Source organism: Suillus clintonianus, assembly GCF_016758775.1.
Source record: "Suillus clintonianus strain FC179 chromosome Unknown DEU56scaffold_19, whole genome shotgun sequence".
Lineage (NCBI taxonomy): Eukaryota > Fungi > Basidiomycota > Agaricomycetes > Boletales > Suillaceae > Suillus > Suillus clintonianus.
Window position 1 is genome coordinate 231,734 of NW_024539243.1, and position 19,431 is coordinate 251,164.

The following is a 19,431-nucleotide window of genomic DNA, read 5'->3' on the forward strand; positions in this document are numbered from 1 at the left end:
TATAGAAGGTTAATGGTTGTCTTCCTTCTCTAGTGGCTGAAACGGAAGTTCGTTTTGCCGTTACAACCCTACGGTAAATTTTATCATGTTGGGTAGCCTACATAGTACACATAAGTAATACCATTGCCAGCTTATAACTATCATATAATGTCGCTACCATCTGACATCTACAATATAATCTCGCTGCCACTGTGGTTGAGCCGCATTTACCGTGATGTCATTGTGGGGAGTCTTTATAATGTGCCAATCTCATATGACGCGCGCATATACGGGGCCATAACACTCGATCGTGTGAAACGTTCTTAATAAGGTAATGTTACCTGTTGTGACATTTGGGCAGTTTTGGTGATGCGCAAGCGGCAAGCCTGCGCTAACTGTCTCTACCTCAACCATGCTTAACGTCGCCCTAAGATTGGCTCCACCAGGACGGCAGAGCAGTACATCATTCCAAGCATGTTGTGCATTGTGCAAGAGTGCGCATGACAGAGTGATGTGTGACCTGTAAGCGTTCCGAAATGTGGCAACTCATTTGACATCCTAAACTCGCCAGCCATCTCGGATCCTTGTTTTGAAATGACCGTCTCCTCCCGGCCTTTTGAACATATGGGGCTGCTTATTCCAATGTGACGAAATCCTTTCCTATATATTACGTTGTATGTCAATATTTTCTGTTCACCAGTTCTCTGCGGTCGCCCCCTACTCACTCTGTATCAAAAGCGGCAGAGAGTAGCATACAATCTGCCTGTTATTCAATTTCTAATATGTCAATCCTCACAATCCCGAAGCTTGCAAAGGAGCTCTTCTTGGAACCCATCATGATATCGATGAACAGCTTGGCCCTGTCTTCTCTCATGTCTTATGCCATGTCTGCCGATGGAAATATCGATTGGAGATCGGTATGTTCACTGATTAATACCAGAGAATATCGCTGATCCAATTGTCTTGACAGATAACCATCTGCGTGACAGCGGACATCCTTGCGATGGGGGGTGATCATCTGAAGGATAGAGAGGAAGAATTCTCGTCTGACCGCAATAACGAAACCAACCCACGTTGGTTTGTATATGCACGAACCTTCCTCAACGCCAATGCTGTGCTCCTTGCACTGGCACTATCTCTATGTCCACTTTTGACCCTCCTCACCACAGCAGCCTTCTTAGCCCCGGCCTTGCTCTGGAACACTCCAATCAGCTTCCAGAAGTTTGGGCTGATTTCGAGGCGCCTCTTCGGGAGGTTTGTTAAAGACAGTCACCAGCCTTCTACATCTGCGCCTATTCTGATTATCAAACGCATTCCTGGCATGAAAGCCATATTTTGTGGTATCATTCGAGGGTACGTCTGCATATTTGTCTTTAACGTTGTACGCGTATACCAATGCTTTTCAGATGTGGCATCTACACTGTTGTCCTCACCGTATTGTCGGGATCAGGAAATCTGGCTGACACGCTACTGTTTCCATGGAGTACTGCCCAACTGATAGTCTGGCCGACGGTCAACTGCGCATGCCAGGCAGTAAGTAGACAGTTTATGATCAAAGGATTTGACTTTGAATGATGTCTATAGGCTATGAATGATGTTCGTGATTTTGAAGATGATCTGAAGGCAGGAGTCCCCACCATACCCGTCCTTCTTGGATCCGCCCGCAAGGCGAAGGTCGTGTTAATGGCTTGTCATGTGCTTGTTATGTTGGCCTTCATCGAAAATCTATACATTATGGGAAGCTGCTTATTAGCCACAGCTCTGGTATGGATGCTTGACAAGCACTCGCCGAGAATGGCGTATGTGTTGAGTTCTCAATCGCAGTCCTTGGTCATTTTTTTGTACTTGTTGACGAGGGATACTTAGCCTTTCGCGTGTCAATGCCGCGTCCAGTTGAGCGGTTGCGCTATTCGCTTTCTTTACTCTCTGCCACGACGTCGAATTCGTCGTTCGTCACACTCCTCGCTCGCTCGCTCGTTCTGTCTGTCTTTACACCAGCCCACCACACTCTTTATTCTTTGTCGTATCATAGTTATCAGCTAGTACTTCGTTATTCAAGTGTTCCTACAGCTTGCTGCATCAGATTATAATTGCCTGCCCGAAGAGTCATATAGCATGGTCGAATTCGTAAGCTTGTGTTACAAGCTGTGTTAGAAGATTATAGGGCAAAGTGCTTCACCTGTATCCTTAATCTATTTGGTCAGCTATCTCCAGTACTCGAAATCTCTTGACCTGTCATCACAGAGGGAGCAATTCTATCAAACATTTGCGTGCAGCTGACAAAGTACCCAAGGAAGGTATTTTGCAAAATTTTGTATTTAAGGACCTAGTTGTCAATTGATGATGCCGTGGTGACGTTGTGGATGTTTGGGTCAACCCGATTTAGCATCCGGGGAAGGTCACTCTCGTCCATCAAGCACTGTCGGCACCATGCCCACGCTTGCGCCCACCCATCCTTTCCAAAATACAGAAAGCCTTCTTGTAGTCATTCCAGATGACGGAATTGACGTCGAAGCAGAAGCACGATTGTACGACGAGTTGTGTGACGTTCGTTTTTCCGCTCTTTGCCGTGCAAAATCTTCAACTGACCACCATCCAGGACCAAGTATCCCTTCCCCAATCCACCCACCCCAAATCCCCTCAAGGGCCACCTTCAATTTTCTCGCGTGACATCTGGCTAAACGACAACTCAGGCACGAGTCTCACTTTTGCCCGAAACGTGCATATCGCGGGGTGGACGAGCGTAGGTGATAAGCTCGGTGGAGCATATGTCGTGTATGATTGTGTGATTCGCACCAAAGAGGTCCGCATGTCTTGTATGTTGTATCTCAGATCCGAGGTGACCATGAATAGGGTACTACTATTCACGCACATAAGCGGTATAACGATTTTGCAGTGTTGCACGATGCTCTGAAACATTCATTACCTGTGCGTCTACCCCTCGTTCTCCTTTAACAACATCTCAGTACTCATTAACCCCGGCAGAAACATCAACACCATTTCATCCCTGCCCTCCCCCCGAAATCCCCCTTCTCGCGCTACCGAGCGGCTTTCCTCGATCGTCGCCGGAGACAACTACAGTACTGGCTCTCCGCGGTTCTCCTACACCCCGAGATTGGTGCATGTCAGGCTGTTAGGTGGTGGGTTATGGATTAGTTGTCCATTATGCGTGATATTTTGTACGCGGACGGCGCTATGAGGTGAGCTGCGACGGTGCGGACGATATCTTTCTTTATTGCTGTTTATTCCGGATACTACCTTACTTACGATCTACTCTGCGTATGATAACTCATTAGACTAAACACACTCCACGCCCGCCTTTGGCACGCATGGTTCCTCGTGTTCGTTCATCAGCAACCGAGACGATATGCAGATGTGCTATGCCTTTTTCTGCCCATTCCAGACCGTTGATTCAAAATTGTGATGGATGAGATCATGAACTTTTCAAGAACACCAGGTCACTTCTCTCGGCAACCGGGTCAATCTACCGCCAGTTCACAACCCGTCATCCGGGATCGACCAGCGCTTAGATACCGGTATCTAAGTTGGTTTCTCGACATTCGAAGAATCGGGTCTATTCGACACTAGTGTTGGTTTTTCAACACATCCCGTGATAGTCTTTCGTGACACAGGAGAGCTCACCGAGGCGTCCTTAAAGGTGACGCGAGACGCAAGTGCCCAGGCGCTTATGATAACAGCCTCATGCCTTAGGCGTCTGACCATACTCTAAAAACGCCCAGAGCGTGCACCTCTGCAGCTCCGCCCACCATCCCTCTACCAAACTATCACCCCGGCCCCAGTCAAATGATGCAGTTCATTTCAAGGACCCACGCGTTTGAGCGTTCAAAGATCACGGTAGAGCAGTACTCGCAGTCGCAGTATTCCTTGATAGACGACGTACGGTCACAGGCTCGTACAACAAGATACATCGTCTGTGGGACTTGAAGACAGGTGAAGAACTTGGTGGGGCATCACAGTGAGGGGTGCTACGAGATGGGTAATTGATAAGTAGCAAGCGGCGATGGGAGCGGGGAGATCACGGAGAAACAGATACTCAGACTCTCTCACGGAAGCCATGTAAGCCCACTTCAACCGAATTTACGCATTAAACCTTTCTCTGAGATCAGGTGGAATAGTGCTCGCGACTTGTTCATTGGACCGAACGACGAGGCTGTGGGCACGAAAACATGGCAGATGTCACTACTACACTCGATTGGATTTCCTTGCTACAGAAATCCAATCGAATGTGGTAGTGAGGTTTACTGCGTATAATATTTCGCTGTCTGATGAGTGTTTTGTGATTGCAACAGACAGTAATATCAAAGTTTATGACCCAAGCTTGACCCAGGCACGAGGGAATGCACTGGAATGTACTGCATACAACTTGTCGCTCGCATGGACGCCCGATGGCACGCGATTTCTCTTAGACTGTCAGCGGGCGATGAACATGATCCTACCATACAGGAGTCACAGTGGGAGTCGTTGACAGGTCGGTGATATCATCTACATCATAGCCGTATGTTCATGCTGCTGACATCCTCTCAGATCAGCGAACCATCGCCATCTTCCAGCACTCTGCTTCTCCGGCTTATAGCATTGTGTATCCTTGTGCGCGGCTGAGGATTTGAGGTACATTCCTGATTCTCGGCGCCTTCGTCATCTCATTTTGCGAAAGGACACTTTGCCGAAGGATGCTCAAAACCACAAGGTGGAAATCCCTATAACTTGGCATTTATTTCCGCCTTCATCTTCGTCCACACCAACCCCCGATATCTAGGGCTCAAGTCTCTAATTCAAAGGCATGTTTCATGCAGATCCTCGCTATACATACAACCGGCTACGTGAGCTACCTCTATCACTACAGAGGTTAGGAAAGCTCTTTGGGTCGCATCTGCAAAGTTGTAGCGACGCATATGTCCAGGCGCTTATGATAACAGCCTCGTGTTCTGGGCATCTATTGAAACACGAGGTGGGCCAATGCAGTATTAGAGTAAGATACCCACGATCCCTCTAGCAAGCCCACCTCGGCCTCCAGTAAAATGGTGCGCCTCATTCCAAGCTTCACGCCTGTTCGAACGTTTGAAGATCATGAAGTAGGCGTCCACTCAGTCGTAGTTTTCCCTGATGGACGCCGCATGGTCTCTGCCTCGTGTCACGAGACGCTTCGCCTATACGATTTGAAGACTGGTGTTGTGTCGAAGAAGATGGAAGGGCATCGCGAATCAGTGTGGGCATTAGCAGTATCACGAGATGGGAAATTTATCGCAAGTGGTGATCAGAGGGGAGAGATCATCGTCTGGCATGGAGGAACTGGGGAATCTGTCACCCAAGCTATCAAAGCCCACACTCATGTGATAATGTCACTGGACTTTTCTCCCGATGGTACGGCGCTGGCTACTGGTTCATTAGACAACACAACGAAGCTGTGGTGTACGAAAATATGGCAGACACAAGGAATTGAAATCAGGAGCACTAGTGGTGGGGTCCGCCGTGTTCGGTATTCGCCTTCTGGCGAACTTCTTGCCATCGTAACAAACGATGATATAGAAATTTACAATCCGGGCACGAGGCACTTCGTTGCATACCTCAGGGGTCGTTCTATAGCATGCGCATGCAACTTCTCTCTCACGTGGACGCTCGATGGTACACGCCTTCTTTCAGGAGCCTCAGGGAGTGATCCCAGCATACAGGAGTGGGACGCATCAACCTGGAAGCAGGCCAGTGATCCCTGGACGGGCCATACTAGCGCAGTGCACGCCATCGCCATTCATCCTGCTGGCGCCCTCATCGCTTCCGCATCTGGTGACAACACCGTCCGCCTCTGGCGGTTCTCAGATCGACGAACTATCGCCATCTTTCAGCACTCCGCTGACGTGATGTGCGTAACCTTCTCCACAGATGGCAAGCACATCATCAGTGGTGGTCATGATAACAAGATCTCAGAATGGGTAGTACCTGATGATGCTTTGCTGGTGGATGCTCCCAAGTCAAAGGTATTTTCTTATTGATATCACCCCCCTTCGTCATCTCATCTCGCGTCTTTTCGATTTCAAGGTTCGAAACTCGGATTCAAAGGTATGTGTCTACCCTTAACTCATCATGTAATTCGAGCATTTTTCATGCAGAATCCAGTTCATCGCCATCACCACGACCGCCCGCAATGCGTGTGTCACAGGGGACTTGTCTACCGCTGAAGAGTCACTCACGCAAGAGATTGACGCGGATGCCAACAACCACACATCGTATGCTAATCGTGCGTTTGTTATGGCACGCAAACTCGACTGGGACGGCGCTCTTCAAGATGCAGTTAAGGTGGGATATACCGACTCATCATGGACCCCTTGAGGCTGACGTTGATCGTGGATAGTCCATCGGCATCAAGCCCTCGTTAATAGGCTATATTTCCAAGGGCATCGCCCTTTGCGGAAAAAAGCAAATTCGGGACGCGATGAAAGCTTTTGACCTCGCATCTGTGTCTGCGAACGGAGATTCAAAGACGACTCATTTCCTTTTATTGATCAAGGTAGGTTACAGTTTTGTTGCATATTCCGCGCTTCACGGTTACACGTTTCAGGCTATCGCACTGTTCAATGCAAATGAACATGAGGACGCAGTCCAGCGCGTCCAAGAGCTATCCGTCGATTTTCCCGATATCGATCCTCTTGCTTGTCGTGTTGTAGAAGTGAGTATCATGCACTCAATAAAGTTGAGGTTCGCGTTCTGACACTGATTTATTCGTGCCCTGTAAATCAGGCCTATTTTTCTGTTCAATTGGGAACTATTGCCTTGGATGGTTTGTATCACAACGAGGCTGTTGACCACTTCACTGCCGCTGTCAACGCTAGCGCTGGATTTTCTAATTCAGCAATTCACTTGATGTACGAGGAATTGGTCGTGGTACGTAGATGTGATGCAACCGGAAGTCCCTTTCATGCGAAACTGCGCATTTTTTGCAGCTTTTCGGGTGGGACCTCAAGACATTGTGGCAAATCGCAAATAGGCAACAGTGCCTTGCACTCATTCGGGCAGGTAGACTTGCAGCAGCACTGGAGTCGTACCGGTCCATGATGGACGCGAGTGATGAAGCTACGAAGGGTCGCTTACGTGCTTGGTTCTCAGTTGGTGAGTCTTTTCAGTAATGACACCCATGCTACCGTCCTCGATTGCTTTTCACTCAGCTCTCGAGTAAGAATGTAGGGCGCTACATAGTGCCAACAGAGATGCAGCCCTCGCCGCGAGCGGTTGCATATGCATTTGAGACACGGAGATCTTTTGTGGAGTTACGTCTACATTTCCTGTATTCCTTTGTACTCGTATCATATCCTTCAAAGCTTCCCAGTCATCGTTGATTAATCAAAGTCCAATATCTCGATGCCATCATTCGAAGGCAACATCCCCCCATCACATGTTCCTTGTATCTGCCCCAGGCGGCCCCACCCAAACTAAACCGTACACTAAACAATTTCCTCTCTAGCCTGCATATGCCGCCATTTTAATAGTTGATATGGTCTAATGTGCGTGGTTCTCGATCTCTGCCCAATCCTCTGTTTTCAAGAGTCAAGACATTTGAAAGTTCTGAAGACCAAGCGTGAATAGTACAGATTGACAGCTGTCTTTCTCGACCCTCCCAACAGAAATCAGGCAAAGGCGGTAACCAGTAATAAATACCGACCCGCAACTGATGCATATGATTAGTGCCGCTGAACATGAGATCTGACGGAGTGGAACAAACCAGTTCCAATGACTGAATATCGATCAAATTTTAAGCCACACCAGCAAGAGTTTGCTAATTCTTGAGAAGGAAGCCCCACAACCGTCTGGATTCGCAATAAGAACATTCCAGGGAACAGAAGGTCGACACGTCACCAGACTGAATACCACATCTATGGCTATGATGAACGTAATCGAAGTTGAAGGGAACAACGCATGGCTAATTCAGTCAACCATCATGTTTCTTCTATCTGTCGCATTGACCACAAAATGAACGTGAACAGTGACCAGGGCAACTTCTTCAATACTTATTCATGTGGTCGTAATAGTAGCGTGTTCCAGTAAGGCTGTAACTACGCGGGAAGGGAGTGTCCTTGCCTTGGGACATGGTGGAAAATGAAAGGCTGTTGTTGTGGCGGTCGGGGTTGAGCTTGAAAAACAATTGCCAAACATTGTGCTGTCTGCGATTGAGGATTGGATTCCCATAATGTTCAACAGATCGTCGGTCATGCCATGAGGATAACACGTAGACGATAAGCAGCCTCATGTCTTGGGCGTCTGACTCCTGCGAAGCAAGATAAAATCGCCTAAGACACGCACCTCCGCAGCTTCACCCACAATCCCTCTACCAAGTCCACTTGAAGCATGCCCAGCAACACCAGCCCTAATCAAATATCGCAGCTCGTTCCGAGCACCAAACCCAACCGAGAGTTTCAAGATCATGAGGCCGCCGTAACTGCAGTTGCAGTTTTTCCCGACAAACAACGTATGGTCACCAGCTCAAAAGACAAGAGGGTTCGTCTGTGGGACTTAAAGACAGGTGTGGTGTTGAAGAAAATGTTGGGGCATCGCAGCGAGGTGTTGAGATTGGCGGTTTCACGAGATGGACAATTGATAGCAAGCGGTGATGACAAAGGAGAGCTTATCGTCTGGCACGGTGAAACCCCTGCCCAATGCATCCAAGCCCACTCCAGTCAGATCAATGCGTTGGACTTTTCTCCTGATGGTACCGTGCTGGCAACTGGCTCAGGCGACCCCGATACAAAGTTGTGGAACACGAAAACATGGCTGCTCGAAGGAAAACCACTTAAGAATGATTATTCCCCCAACTGCGTTCGGTATTCGCCGTCAGGCGAACTGCTTGCAATTGCAACAAACCACAATATCGAAATTTATGATACACGCACTAGGAGATGTGTTGCACAATTGAAGGGTCACACTGCAAAATCACCCATGTTGATGTCACTGGTGTGGACGCCCGATGCTACGCGCCTTCTATCGACGGGAAGCGATCGAGTCCAATACAGCATACGGGAATGGGATGCATTGACATGGGAGCAGGTTGGTGACCCCTGGAACGTCCAAGCCCGTATCAAAGTCATTGCTATTCATCCTGCTGGCACGCTCGTCGCTTCCGCACACCATGACAACGACTGCGTCCACCTGTGGTCGCGGTCGGATCGACGAATCATCGCCACCTTCGAGCACTCCAGCGTAGTGGGGTGCGTCACCTTCTCGATGGATGGCAAGCACATCCTCAGTGGAGAAGACGATCGGAAGGTCTCGGAGTGGGCAGTACCCAAGGATGCTTTACCGGAGGATGTTACCAACGAAGAGGTATTTTTCCCTTGATTTTCCGGACCTTCATCATCTCATCTCACACATTTTTGATTCAAAGGCTCAATGCTTTGATTTAAAGGCATGTTTCCAACCTTGGCTTGTATATCACAATTCGAACATGCCACCACTTTCATGCAGATCTTGACTATCGACACAACCGTCCGTAGTGCATGCGTCACAGGGGACTTGACCACCGCTGAAAAGCTACTCACGCAAGAGATCGACGCTGATGCGAACAATTATACCTCCTATGCTAACCGTTCATTCGTTATGGCGCGACAACTCGACTGGGACCGCGCACTTCATGATGCAAGCATGGTGAGTACACTGGCATTGTCCCAACACACACATCCCTATCATAGGCTAACATTGGTTTTAACGTAGTCCGTTAATATTAAGCCTTCGTTGGCAGCCTATATCTCCAAGGGCATCGCCCTCTGCGGGAAGAAGCAGGTCCGAGATGTGATGACGGCATTTGACCTTGCGTTCACATCCACCGACGGAGATTCAAAGACGACGCAATATCTGTTCTTGATCAAGGTACTTAAGCAAATTTCCGATTTAGATTCAATGCTTCATTACAATTTTCAGGCTATCGCAATGTTTAATGCAAATAACCATGAAGAGGCAATGCTCTTCGTCCAAGAGCTAGCTGCCCGACCCAATGCTGATCCTCTCGCTTCTCGAGTCGTGGAAGTAAGTATCATGCACTCAACAAGCCCAGGTTCGTGTACTCACTGATTTTTTTCTGCACTTCGCACATCAGGCGTATTTGCGAGTCCAGCTGGGAACCATTGCCATGGATAGTGCCCTTTACAAAGAAGCTGTTGACCACTTCACTGCCGCTGTCAACGCTAGTGCTTTCTTTTCTAAATTGAACATTCATTCGATGTACGAGGACTTTGTCGTGGTACGTTGATATGACGCGACAAATCGTATTCATGCTCATCTCTGTGCTTATGCAGCTCTTCGGCTGGGACCTCAAGTCCTTGTGGCAAAACGCAAACCAGAAACGGTGCCAAGCACTAATTCGGGGAGGTCAATTTGGAGCAGCACTTGAATCATACCGACACATGATGGACTTGAGCGACGAGCCCACGAAGGCCAACTTCCTTTCTTGGATCCCTGGTAAGTCTCCAGTAAGTCTCCCGTACTATGATCCTCACTCGTATTTCCTTCAGCTCTCAATGAAGAATGGAGGGAGATCTATGTTGACAATGGGAATCCTGCATAGAGCGGCTGCTCATGCATCTTGAAACGCGGAAATTGAGTAGTTTTCATTTGTACCTCGACATTACTTGTACACACAAATTCCTGGACTCGTATCGTATGCTGATTGACAACAGGAAAGACCATCTACAATGCAGGCTGTCATCATGAAAATTAGAAAAGCCCACTATACATCGAAAATAGGTTCCGGTACAATAACTATAATCGTAAATCAGCAGGATCTCCAATACTACATTAGATGATTACAACATATTGATACTCATTATGCCCAACGCCCCAGGAGTGCCATGACCCCGCATCCAAAAAGCATGCATGAGATGGCATAGGCAACGCGTCCGTTAGACCCGGTGATCATTTCTTCATTGAAGATAAACTCGTGAGCAATAAGCTGTATAAAAATGATGAGTGTTCGGGCTCCAATTACATCACTAAGAAATACAACATACCTCAACAAGACCAGTATACAACAGGATACCCGCACTCAGCGAGTCGAGCACTCCACTCACGATGGAGGCGGTTGAACTGCCTGGGTTGTACGTGCTTTTAACGCCAAGCCCAACTGCAATACCTAATGGTGTCGTGATTCCGTACAAAAGCGCGGCACAAATAGTTACATGTTTGTACTTCGGAGGAAGTTGTAAGTGAGCAAGGCGAGTACCAATTCCAAGGCCCTCAAAGGTTTCTGCAGTATCATATCAGTCTAACAGTAATTTATAGATGCTGGGATTACTCACGGTGAAATATAATGACAACAAACAGGATTTTGAAGCCCGGATCGACCGCCAGAGTCAGACCAATGAGTATACTTCACAAAAAGTAAGTATGAGTTAATCATTGGACGCGAGTTAAGGGATATCACACCTATGCAACAATACGCCAAATTCTAGGATGAACACACCGATGATCTGCCCTGCAGCACCAAGATCCAGGCGCGTATGATTGTGGGCAGATTCTAAATCCTCATGGATCTTCTCACACTGAAGTGAGTCGTTATCCGGTAAGCTCCCTCCCTCAGGTCCATGTGCAGCGTGTCCGCCGAAACCGTGACCATGTGTGTCTGTTTCGGAATAAGGGGAGCCTCGACATGCGATGAATCCAAAACGCACCGGGCTTCACACCGAGGGCTGCCAGTTTGGTCGTACCCCACCTGAAGGCCACCAACTCAACAATAAAAATTGAAAATATGCTGAGCATGGCTAATGCGAGCGGATAGGGCTGTGATATACGACATGTAAGTAAGTCATAATACTCCTTGCAGAGACTTTTCTTACATACAGCTGCCAAGCCGGCGACAAGCATGGAGATCCAAGCTCACTGATAGCGGGGCTAAGGAGGTGAATAAAAGCTGTAGCTATCTGCGTAAATGTGAACGACCGATCCAATCGATGAGATGATGGAACGCACGATGACACCAGAACCGAAGAACTTGGCAAAGCTACAGGATTCACGTCAGAACGCCAGTGCATGCATTCACATTGGATAATTAATTGCTCACTCAAAGACGGGTTTGGGAACGTGAAGCCAGTTTGTCCGTTTAGCAAGCACTGGAAAAAGTGCGCCGCTAATCGATCCGATGAGGATGATGAAGACCGATGCTACACGCAACTGTGGATATGTGGTCGCGCCTCCACCGGAACCGCAATTTAAGTCCGACATAAATTGAGGTGAAGTCACCGTCCAAGATTTTTGCGGGTCAGGGAGAAAAATCAATACCCTGGGAGGAATTTAGCGGTGCTTGTGAACATTAAATAACTCCTCTGATATGACTGGGGGGTCCTCAGGGCATCGGACCTTCTGATGCGGAACGGCTTCTGACCATTTACAATGAGGAGTTTGTTAACGACGTTGCAGTATCACAGCTAGCAATGATCGCATTTGGGTCATACGGAAATGATTCTATTCGTCCTTCGCAGTCGAATCATTGAAATTCAATGTCATAGATCTCAACACCGCGTTGAGCTTCCCCGCGGTGCATCACATGTTCCTGTCATCGTGAATCCTGAGCCTCACTCAAATTGGACCATCCCTAACTGAACCAGACGTGCCTTCATGGAACATGCACTCCACTGACAGCCACAGCTGACCAGTGTTTCAGTTCTGAGGCTCTGCGTTACGAGCATATGTACTTTAAAGCTTAAGCATTTAACATGTTACTCTCAGTAACTAATTTTAGATCACAACTCCGTCCCTATCCACCAATGGTGGGAAGGAGCCTGGAGGCGCCCTCGAATTGCTTCCAGCCGTTCATATCATGATAGAAGGTGTAGATATGGTAGAATTGACTGTGTCTAAACAGACAACGCATACAGATATCGTAAAGTGTCTAATCTTGATGCTTCGTATGTGAAAACTTACAAGACTAATCCTTCTTCCGCTCAGCTCCGCATGCTAATACACTATACACCCAAAAAAATAATTTAGAAAAAGAAGGTGGAAAATTGTTGGAGGGGATCACTTTACCCCCACTGCCTTCTAACGCAGCAATGATAAGAGCAGTGGTCCACGGTGTCGCAGTAACAATAAACCAACAAGCCACCCACGCATACCCCACTATCCGCGCCCCTTTCGTCTCCTTCACTCCCGCACGCCGAGCAGCAGCTATAACCATATCCTCAAACGTGATGATCAATGCCTGATATATGAAGAAAGGGAACGAAATTCCGAGGCGAGAGGAGTTGATCACTGCATCACCTCCTAAATGAGCAATGCCGGAGATGAAAAAGGCGGTGTAAAGCTGAGTGTAGGACGATCCGTTTGTTCCGCGTTTGAAGCCCAGAAATGATGCCATTTTTTGGCCAAAGGGGGTCAGAAACTGATCCGATTGAGCAATAAGTAATAGCCTCCCTGTAGTCAGACAATACTCACGCGTCGGCAGAGTTGGTGCCAAGTTCGACTGTCCAACAGACATATAACTAAGTATAGACCACGTGCAAGGCAAATCACTTACCCCCAGAATCGTCTGATCGTATACGCATCCTCCCATTTACCAAACCAATAGGGCCAAGAACTTGGCTCAGACGACGTGCAACTTACAACAAGAGCCGCTGTCAATGAATGGATTGTGGCACCCACGCAATACTGCAACACAAGAAATGCGCCGCAGGTGAGAAGGCGGGGGACGAACGGTCGGGATGCGAAGGCTGCAGCAGACTGATACTCCGGTTCATGCCTCATGTAGAATAGTGCAATGTTAAACCACAGGATGTGCTTGGCTGCGTTCATCAAACGCGAACGGATAAATTCTTGTCTTGATGGTGCGGATTGCCCAGACAGGTTTTTAATCTACAAATGAGAATGGTGAGGCTTGTGAACGATTAGTGCTTCAGGGAAAAATTACCTGATGATCCCAACCCACTCCTCTGGGCGAAGCGCACAATTGCGAGGCCCAAGCAAACCTCTTGGACCAAGGCAGTTCATGTGCTGACCCTGTTTGCTTCTGATGACGGAAGGTGTGAAGGGGTTGAACCAGTAATGTCAAATGTATGGCATCCATAGCAAGAGCAGCGATTGTCGTGCCGAAGGAATAATCGTAGATCAGAATATTAGTCTTAGCATGCCGGATACAAGCCAGGCAGACGAAGATAATCGTGGCGCAAGTGGCAACATTCCATGGAGCCCGCACGTTCAATGATATGCCGAACTGTAGGACGAAGGCGGGGATCTGTGTGCAGATGATGGGTACGAGTAGATTCATGGCGAGCTGTAGACTTACTTCTGTGGGACTCTCGAGTTCTTTATAGGCTCGTAGCCCGCGACAAGTATCGTGTATCTACTTTGCGTTTCTGGCTAATCTGGTCAAGCGTGCCGCGGACCTAATGTGCCCATCCACCACGTCAATGCTGCATCAGAGATTCTGTTGTCGGAAGAAAAAGGAACATGCCTGTGCCTAGAATTGTACACGGTAATACTGAGATTAGGCGTGGAAAGCCCCTTGGGTTCGCCGAGCAATTGTACACGGTAATACTGAGATTAGGCGATCTTCGCCAGTGACGGTAGTGGTGACACGGTGAACCAGATCACTGTCTGTTGCCTCAGAGATAGAACTAGGTAAGGAATCACAGAGCATCGGAAGTTTATCAATGGGGACACAGAGTTTTGCTAAATCAGCACTCTCGCAATCAGCCTGAGACATGCTTTGTGAGGTTTGCAGTGCGAGGATGCGGTAAGGGCAAGGTGCCCGGATAAATCTTGGTTAAGAGAAAATTAAAGGAAGCCCAGTGACTGCTGTATCTGTGAGAATATATATTAATCAACAGAAGTTCGACAAGAACCACTGAACTGAATAGAACTTATCTATGGTTATGAGTCTGATGTCAGCCCGAGGTTTAAGGGAGAAGCACATGGCAAATTAGGTCAACCATGCATGTTTTTTTTTAATCTTCCGCACTGACCCCAGGCTGCAATGAAGGTGAAGAGTGACCAGCATAATGTCAGTTAACTTTCCTGGAGTATGCATGTCGTCATCCTAGCACTTGGGATAAGCCAGTAATTGAACGCATAGACTCAGCTTTGGACAATCGATTATTGATACCTATGTGCAGGGGTGCAGGGAGTTGTACGATCAAGCAAGACGCAAGTGCTGACAATCATTGGGAGCATTAATGCTGAATTCGTGCCTTACCCCATATATCCTGACGGTATGGCCCCGTAATATGGTAGCTGTAACCGTACCATCAAACTTTCAGGCTTCAAATTGACGGATACGGCGTGCCAGTAGTTAGGATCTACCTGTACATGACCGTATGCGCATGGCCATAATTGGGGGTACGGTACAGAGCCAGAAAGTGTGGGATTTGGCCTTTGGCGTAACTTGAAGGTCTACGTAGATCTAGACTGGACACAGACTCCATGACAACCTTCCACAAGTCTCTCGGTTCGTCTACCCGTCGTTTTACGTCATATCTTTACTATACCAACTGGCATGCCCCTCCCAGTCCCGCCCTCACCTCCTGCAAGACAACAAAGCGGCTGAGATTCTTTTTTCTATGGATGAAATGTACATCTATCGGTGTCTGGCTTTCACATCTCCCACTGCCCTTCACATTGTCCGGTTGCCAAGTACGTTTTGAGAGGCTGACACGGCTGCACGGGATAGTGGTCGTGATGCTAAGATAATCCCTTTCCGACCAAGCTGCCTGGACTCTGGAGCAGACTTTCCCTACCGAGTTTCCAACTCCTTGGCGTTCACCTCTTGTCTTGATACTAATATTGTGTTCCGATTGGTTCCAAAGAGACTCGGACATGCCTGGGATTACCGCAGCAAGTATCAAAGGGATATGACAGGTTAAGAAAGGCACCACTGGCGCTGTCTTGCTCATGATTAACCCTCGCACGAAACACATTACGTCCGACGTTCTTGGGAAGCTCGCGAGCATTAAACTTCTCCTTCTGTGCACGCATCTCGTGACGAAGGTGTTTTATCGTCCTGCCTTCTCCTCGTACCTCTCAGATACAAGTGAGTGCATTATCCCATCTGAAAGAAAACGATTAGTATAATAGTGATACAGGTACATGCGGTGAAGAGATCACCACGACTTCCTAGCTTCTGCGCCCACAACGTGCAGGAACTCTTGAAGCAAGGGCTTCGATGAGATGGTGGAGCCACACACAACTGGATTAGCACACCACGGATGCAAGACGGGGCATTGCTTCACCCCTCTGTTCGAACTTTTACACGTCGGTCACCGTCATAACACACGAATGGAGCCATCTTAAGAACACACGGGTGAATAATTGTGAGTGCAATCATGCTGCCGTCAGGCTGTCTCAAGTTTATCTGACCACAGCCTCAGTGATCGTGAGTGGAGGTCAAAGCGGCTAACCTTGTGTCTCTTGTATGAGGTTAGACGTGAGGCAGGCTAAGTTATAACGCTGCGAAGCAGCTAAAATACGCCTGGTAGTGCACACACCCTTCTGAAGGCATGCCAGCAGTTGCGGTCTTCCCCGATGGACAACGCATGGTAATAGGGTCGGTGAACAGGACACTGTATCTGTGGGACTTGAAGCTTGAAGTACGATGTCGTGTTGAATACAATGAAGGGTCATGGCAAAAGGAAGTGGTCAGCAATGGCGCTGACACGAACGGACAATTGATAGCAAGCAGTGAGGACGGTGGAAAGGTTATCGCCTGGGACGGAAACTTCACTAGCGAATCTTTCCTCCAAGCGCCTCCGACTCATTGAAGCCCACTCCCGATTGACCACCACACTTTCTCCAGATGACGTGGTGCTAGCGACTGGTTCGCAGGACAAAACGACGAAGTTGTGGAACACAGACATGACAGCTACTAAGAAATCCCTTGCAGCAATTATCAAGACATGCGAGACCTTCGGTGCCTTGCACTAATTTGGGGATTTGGAGCAGCACTCGAATCATACCGATACATGATGGACTTGAGCGCTGAGCCCGCGAAGGTCAACGGCCTTGCTTGGATTCCTGGTAAGTCTTCAGTATGTCACCCGTGCTACGATCCTCCTTCCCTCAGCTCTCGATGAACGGAGGGAATTGTTGCCAATAGTATGCAGCCCTAGCAACGAGTGGCCACTGGCTGCTCATGCATCCTGAACCACCGAAATTGAACAATAATCATTGGGCCGTTCTTCTCCTGTTCTTCTCCATCTGATTTTACGTATGCTATCCGTCGCTCTTCGCTCGTATCCTCACTCGTGACACTCGTACAGTTGACGATCAAAATACCTGATCGTCGAGCTGGGCTTCCAAGATTTCAGCCGTACAGTTTATAGTCTAGAAGCATTTACCAAGAATGTCTTGACAAATTGTATGGTGCACGAGTCGATAGTGTATTGCATAGATTATTAAAGTAGCATTTGGAGCGTCAAAGTCAAACTCTATCTACCATATGTAAGGATGGGACGAGTGCTTGGTCAGGGTGGGGGGAGGAGGGGAGGTGGGGAAGGAGGGTTGTGTTGTCCAAAAATAAGCATAGTTAATTAGCTATAGGTGTTTTTTCCCCTCAAAAGAACTAGTGGAAAGGGTGCCGGTGAAACATTACACTATACACCCAAAAAATTGGAGGGGATTACTTTACCCCCACCTTCTAACTCAGCAATGATGAGAGCAGTGGTCCACGATGTCCCAGTAACAATAAACCAACAAATCACCCACGCATACCCCACTATCCGCGTCCCTTTCGTCTCCTTCACTCCCGCACGCCGAGCAGCAGCTATAACCACATCCTCAAACGTAATGGCCAATGCCTGATATATGAAGAAAGGGCACGAAATTCCGAGGCGAGAGGAGTTGACTACTACATCACCTCCTAAATGAGTAATGCTGGAGATGAAAAAGGCGGTGTAAAGTTGAGTGTAGGACGATCCACTAGTTCCACGTTTGTAGCCGAGAAATGACGTCATTTTTTGGCCAAAGGGGGTCAGAAACTGACGCGATTGAGCAATGAGCGATAGCCTCCCTGTAGTCAGACAATACTCACGCGCCGGTAGAATTGGTGCCAAGTTCGACTGTCCAACAGACAATATGATAAGTAAAGACCACGTGCAAGGCAAATCACTTACCCCCAGAATCGTCTGATCGTATATGCATCCTCCCATTTACCACACATTTCGGGCCAAGAACTTGGCTCAGACGACGTGCAACTCACAATAAGAGCCACTATCAATGAATAGACAGCTGCACCCATGCAATACTGCAACACAAGAAATGCACCACAGTTGAGAAGGCGGGGGACGAACGGCTGGGATGCGAAGGCTGCAGCAGACTGATACGCCGGTTCATGCCTCATGTAGAAAAGTGCGATGTTAAAACACAGGATATGCTTGGCTGCATTTATTAAATGCGAACGGACAAATTCTTGTCTTGATGATGCGGAGTGCTCAAGCAGGTTTTTAACCTACCAATGAGAATGGTGAGGCTTGCGAACGACTAGTGCTTTAGGGTAAATTTACCTGATGATCCCAACCCACTCCTCTGGGTGAAGAGCACAATTGCGAGGCCCAGGCAAACCTCTTGGACCAAGGCAGTTCGTGTGCTGACCCTATTTGCTTCTGATGACGGAAGGTGTGAAGGGGTTGAATCAGTAATGTCAAATGTATGGCATCCATAGCAAGAGCAGCGATTGCCATGCCGAAGGCATAATCGTAGATCAGAATATTGGTCTTAGCATGCTGGATGCAAGCCAGACAGACGAAGATAATCGTGGCGCAAGTGACAACATTCCATGGAGCCCGCACATCCAATGATATGCCAAGCTGTAGGACAATGGCGGGGATCTGTGTGCAGATGATGGGTGCAAGTGGATTCATGGCGAGTTATAGACTTACTTCGGTCACAGTAAAACTCTTGAGTTCTTATAGGCTCGAAGACCGCGACAAGTATCGTAGCATCCACTTTGCGCTTATAGCCGATTGTGTGCCACGTACCTAATGGTTGTGTACGGGAGTAACTTATAGGTGATCATCGATCAATGTTGGAGTAACTTGGCGATCTCTATTCCAAAATGACGTTGTCGTTTGGGACCCCGAGCACCGCTCCGTGCTAAACCAGTCCCAAATCCTTTCGGCCTGCAGCGCCAACACTTGCAGTCTTCAAATACATCAGCAGTATTGCTAACCCTCGTGATTCATGCTCCTAACCCTCAGTAGGCCTGATCCTTAACATTCATAGAACTTCTGACCCTTTCCACAGAGTACTAATTACAGCTGTTTGCAAAAAGGTTGACAGTAGCGACATTTTGAGAATGAAAAAAACAAAAAATAATAGATGCGTACATAGAGTCAAATAACACGTACATGTACTTGCATGCTTGCATATGTGCGCATATACTCACAACAATGGACTCGATATTCACGGACAGATGCCAGAAGATGACAACATGCTGCAGTCTGAAGATTTATTGCTGCGAGTTTGACATCGCGA

At 48.0% G+C, this 19,431-nt stretch overlaps 5 protein-coding genes across 5 annotated transcripts; 2 read left to right on the plus strand and 3 right to left on the minus strand.

Annotated features, from left to right (window-relative positions):
* The first annotated feature begins 325 nt into the window (after positions 1-325).
* DEU56DRAFT_790165 (uncharacterized protein) lies at positions 326-2,165 on the plus strand. The gene is made up of 5 exons (XM_041352586.1): positions 326-501; positions 551-896; positions 950-1,332; positions 1,386-1,512; positions 1,564-2,165. Exons 2-5 carry the CDS (start codon positions 762-764, stop codon positions 1,843-1,845), a joined length of 927 nt encoding a protein of 308 aa, XP_041210822.1. The 5' UTR covers positions 326-501; positions 551-761; the 3' UTR covers positions 1,846-2,165.
* Positions 2,166-2,409: 244 nt separating this feature from the next.
* Positions 2,410-3,135, plus strand: DEU56DRAFT_732651 (PX domain-containing protein; the record flags this gene model as incomplete). Its single annotated transcript, XM_041348287.1, has 4 exons — positions 2,410-2,526; positions 2,579-2,782; positions 2,833-2,907; positions 2,965-3,135. 4 exons carry the CDS (start codon positions 2,410-2,412, stop codon positions 3,133-3,135), a joined length of 567 nt encoding a protein of 188 aa, XP_041210823.1.
* A 7,610-nt stretch (positions 3,136-10,745) lies between these two features.
* Positions 10,746-12,343, minus strand: DEU56DRAFT_790182 (ZIP-like iron-zinc transporter). Its single transcript, XM_041352587.1, has 8 exons — positions 12,035-12,343; positions 11,944-11,974; positions 11,811-11,894; positions 11,646-11,754; positions 11,401-11,596; positions 11,274-11,344; positions 10,986-11,221; positions 10,746-10,927 (listed from the first exon to the last, which is right to left on the minus strand). The coding sequence occupies exons 1-8, from the start codon at positions 12,193-12,195 to the stop codon at positions 10,802-10,804; spliced, it is 1,014 nt and encodes a 337-aa protein (XP_041210824.1). The 5' UTR covers positions 12,196-12,343; the 3' UTR covers positions 10,746-10,801.
* Positions 12,344-12,819: 476 nt separating this feature from the next.
* Positions 12,820-14,267, minus strand: DEU56DRAFT_208244 (membrane bound O-acyl transferase family-domain-containing protein). Its single transcript, XM_041345076.1, has 5 exons — positions 14,252-14,267; positions 13,877-14,200; positions 13,487-13,821; positions 13,405-13,432; positions 12,820-13,351 (listed from the first exon to the last, which is right to left on the minus strand). The coding sequence occupies exons 2-5, from the start codon at positions 14,030-14,032 to the stop codon at positions 12,899-12,901; spliced, it is 972 nt and encodes a 323-aa protein (XP_041210825.1). The 5' UTR covers positions 14,033-14,200; positions 14,252-14,267; the 3' UTR covers positions 12,820-12,898.
* A 3,069-nt stretch (positions 14,268-17,336) lies between these two features.
* DEU56DRAFT_790199 (membrane bound O-acyl transferase family-domain-containing protein) lies at positions 17,337-18,972 on the minus strand. Its single transcript, XM_041352588.1, has 5 exons — positions 18,837-18,972; positions 18,462-18,785; positions 18,072-18,406; positions 17,990-18,017; positions 17,337-17,936 (listed from the first exon to the last, which is right to left on the minus strand). The coding sequence occupies exons 2-5, from the start codon at positions 18,636-18,638 to the stop codon at positions 17,553-17,555; spliced, it is 924 nt and encodes a 307-aa protein (XP_041210826.1). The 5' UTR covers positions 18,639-18,785; positions 18,837-18,972; the 3' UTR covers positions 17,337-17,552.
* Between the last annotated feature and the right edge of the window lie 459 nt (positions 18,973-19,431).

Excerpts from the sequence above, each read along its gene's own strand:
- DEU56DRAFT_790165 (XM_041352586.1), top strand. The coding sequence starts at position 762 with ATGTCAATCCTCACAATCCCGAAGCTTGCAAAGGAGCTCTTCTTGGAA. Across the intron at positions 897-949 it reads GAAATATCGATTGGAGATCG|ATAACCATCTGCGTGACAGC; the intron begins GTATGTTCACTG and ends TTGTCTTGACAG. Across the intron at positions 1,513-1,563 it reads TCAACTGCGCATGCCAGGCA|GCTATGAATGATGTTCGTGA; the intron begins GTAAGTAGACAG and ends TGATGTCTATAG.
- DEU56DRAFT_790182 (XM_041352587.1), bottom strand. The coding sequence starts at position 12,195 with ATGTCGGACTTAAATTGCGGTTCCGGTGGAGGCGCGACCACATATCCA. Across the intron at positions 11,895-11,943 it reads TCTTCGGTTCTGGTGTCATC|ATAGCTACAGCTTTTATTCA; the intron begins GTGCGTTCCATC and ends ACATTTACGCAG. Across the intron at positions 11,755-11,810 it reads CGCCGGCTTGGCAGCTGTAT|CCCTATCCGCTCGCATTAGC; the intron begins GTAAGAAAAGTC and ends CGTATATCACAG.
- DEU56DRAFT_208244 (XM_041345076.1), bottom strand. The coding sequence starts at position 14,032 with ATGGATGCCATACATTTGACATTACTGGTTCAACCCCTTCACACCTTC. Across the intron at positions 13,433-13,486 it reads ACGATCAGACGATTCTGGGG|TCGAACTTGGCACCAACTCT; the intron begins GTAAGTGATTTG and ends TCTGTTGGACAG. Across the intron at positions 13,352-13,404 it reads GGCACCAACTCTGCCGACGC|TTTCTGACCCCCTTTGGCCA; the intron begins GTGAGTATTGTC and ends CAATCGGATCAG.
- DEU56DRAFT_790199 (XM_041352588.1), bottom strand. The coding sequence starts at position 18,638 with ATGGCAATCGCTGCTCTTGCTATGGATGCCATACATTTGACATTACTG. Across the intron at positions 18,018-18,071 it reads ACGATCAGACGATTCTGGGG|TCGAACTTGGCACCAATTCT; the intron begins GTAAGTGATTTG and ends TCTGTTGGACAG. Across the intron at positions 17,937-17,989 it reads GGCACCAATTCTACCGGCGC|TTTCTGACCCCCTTTGGCCA; the intron begins GTGAGTATTGTC and ends CAATCGCGTCAG.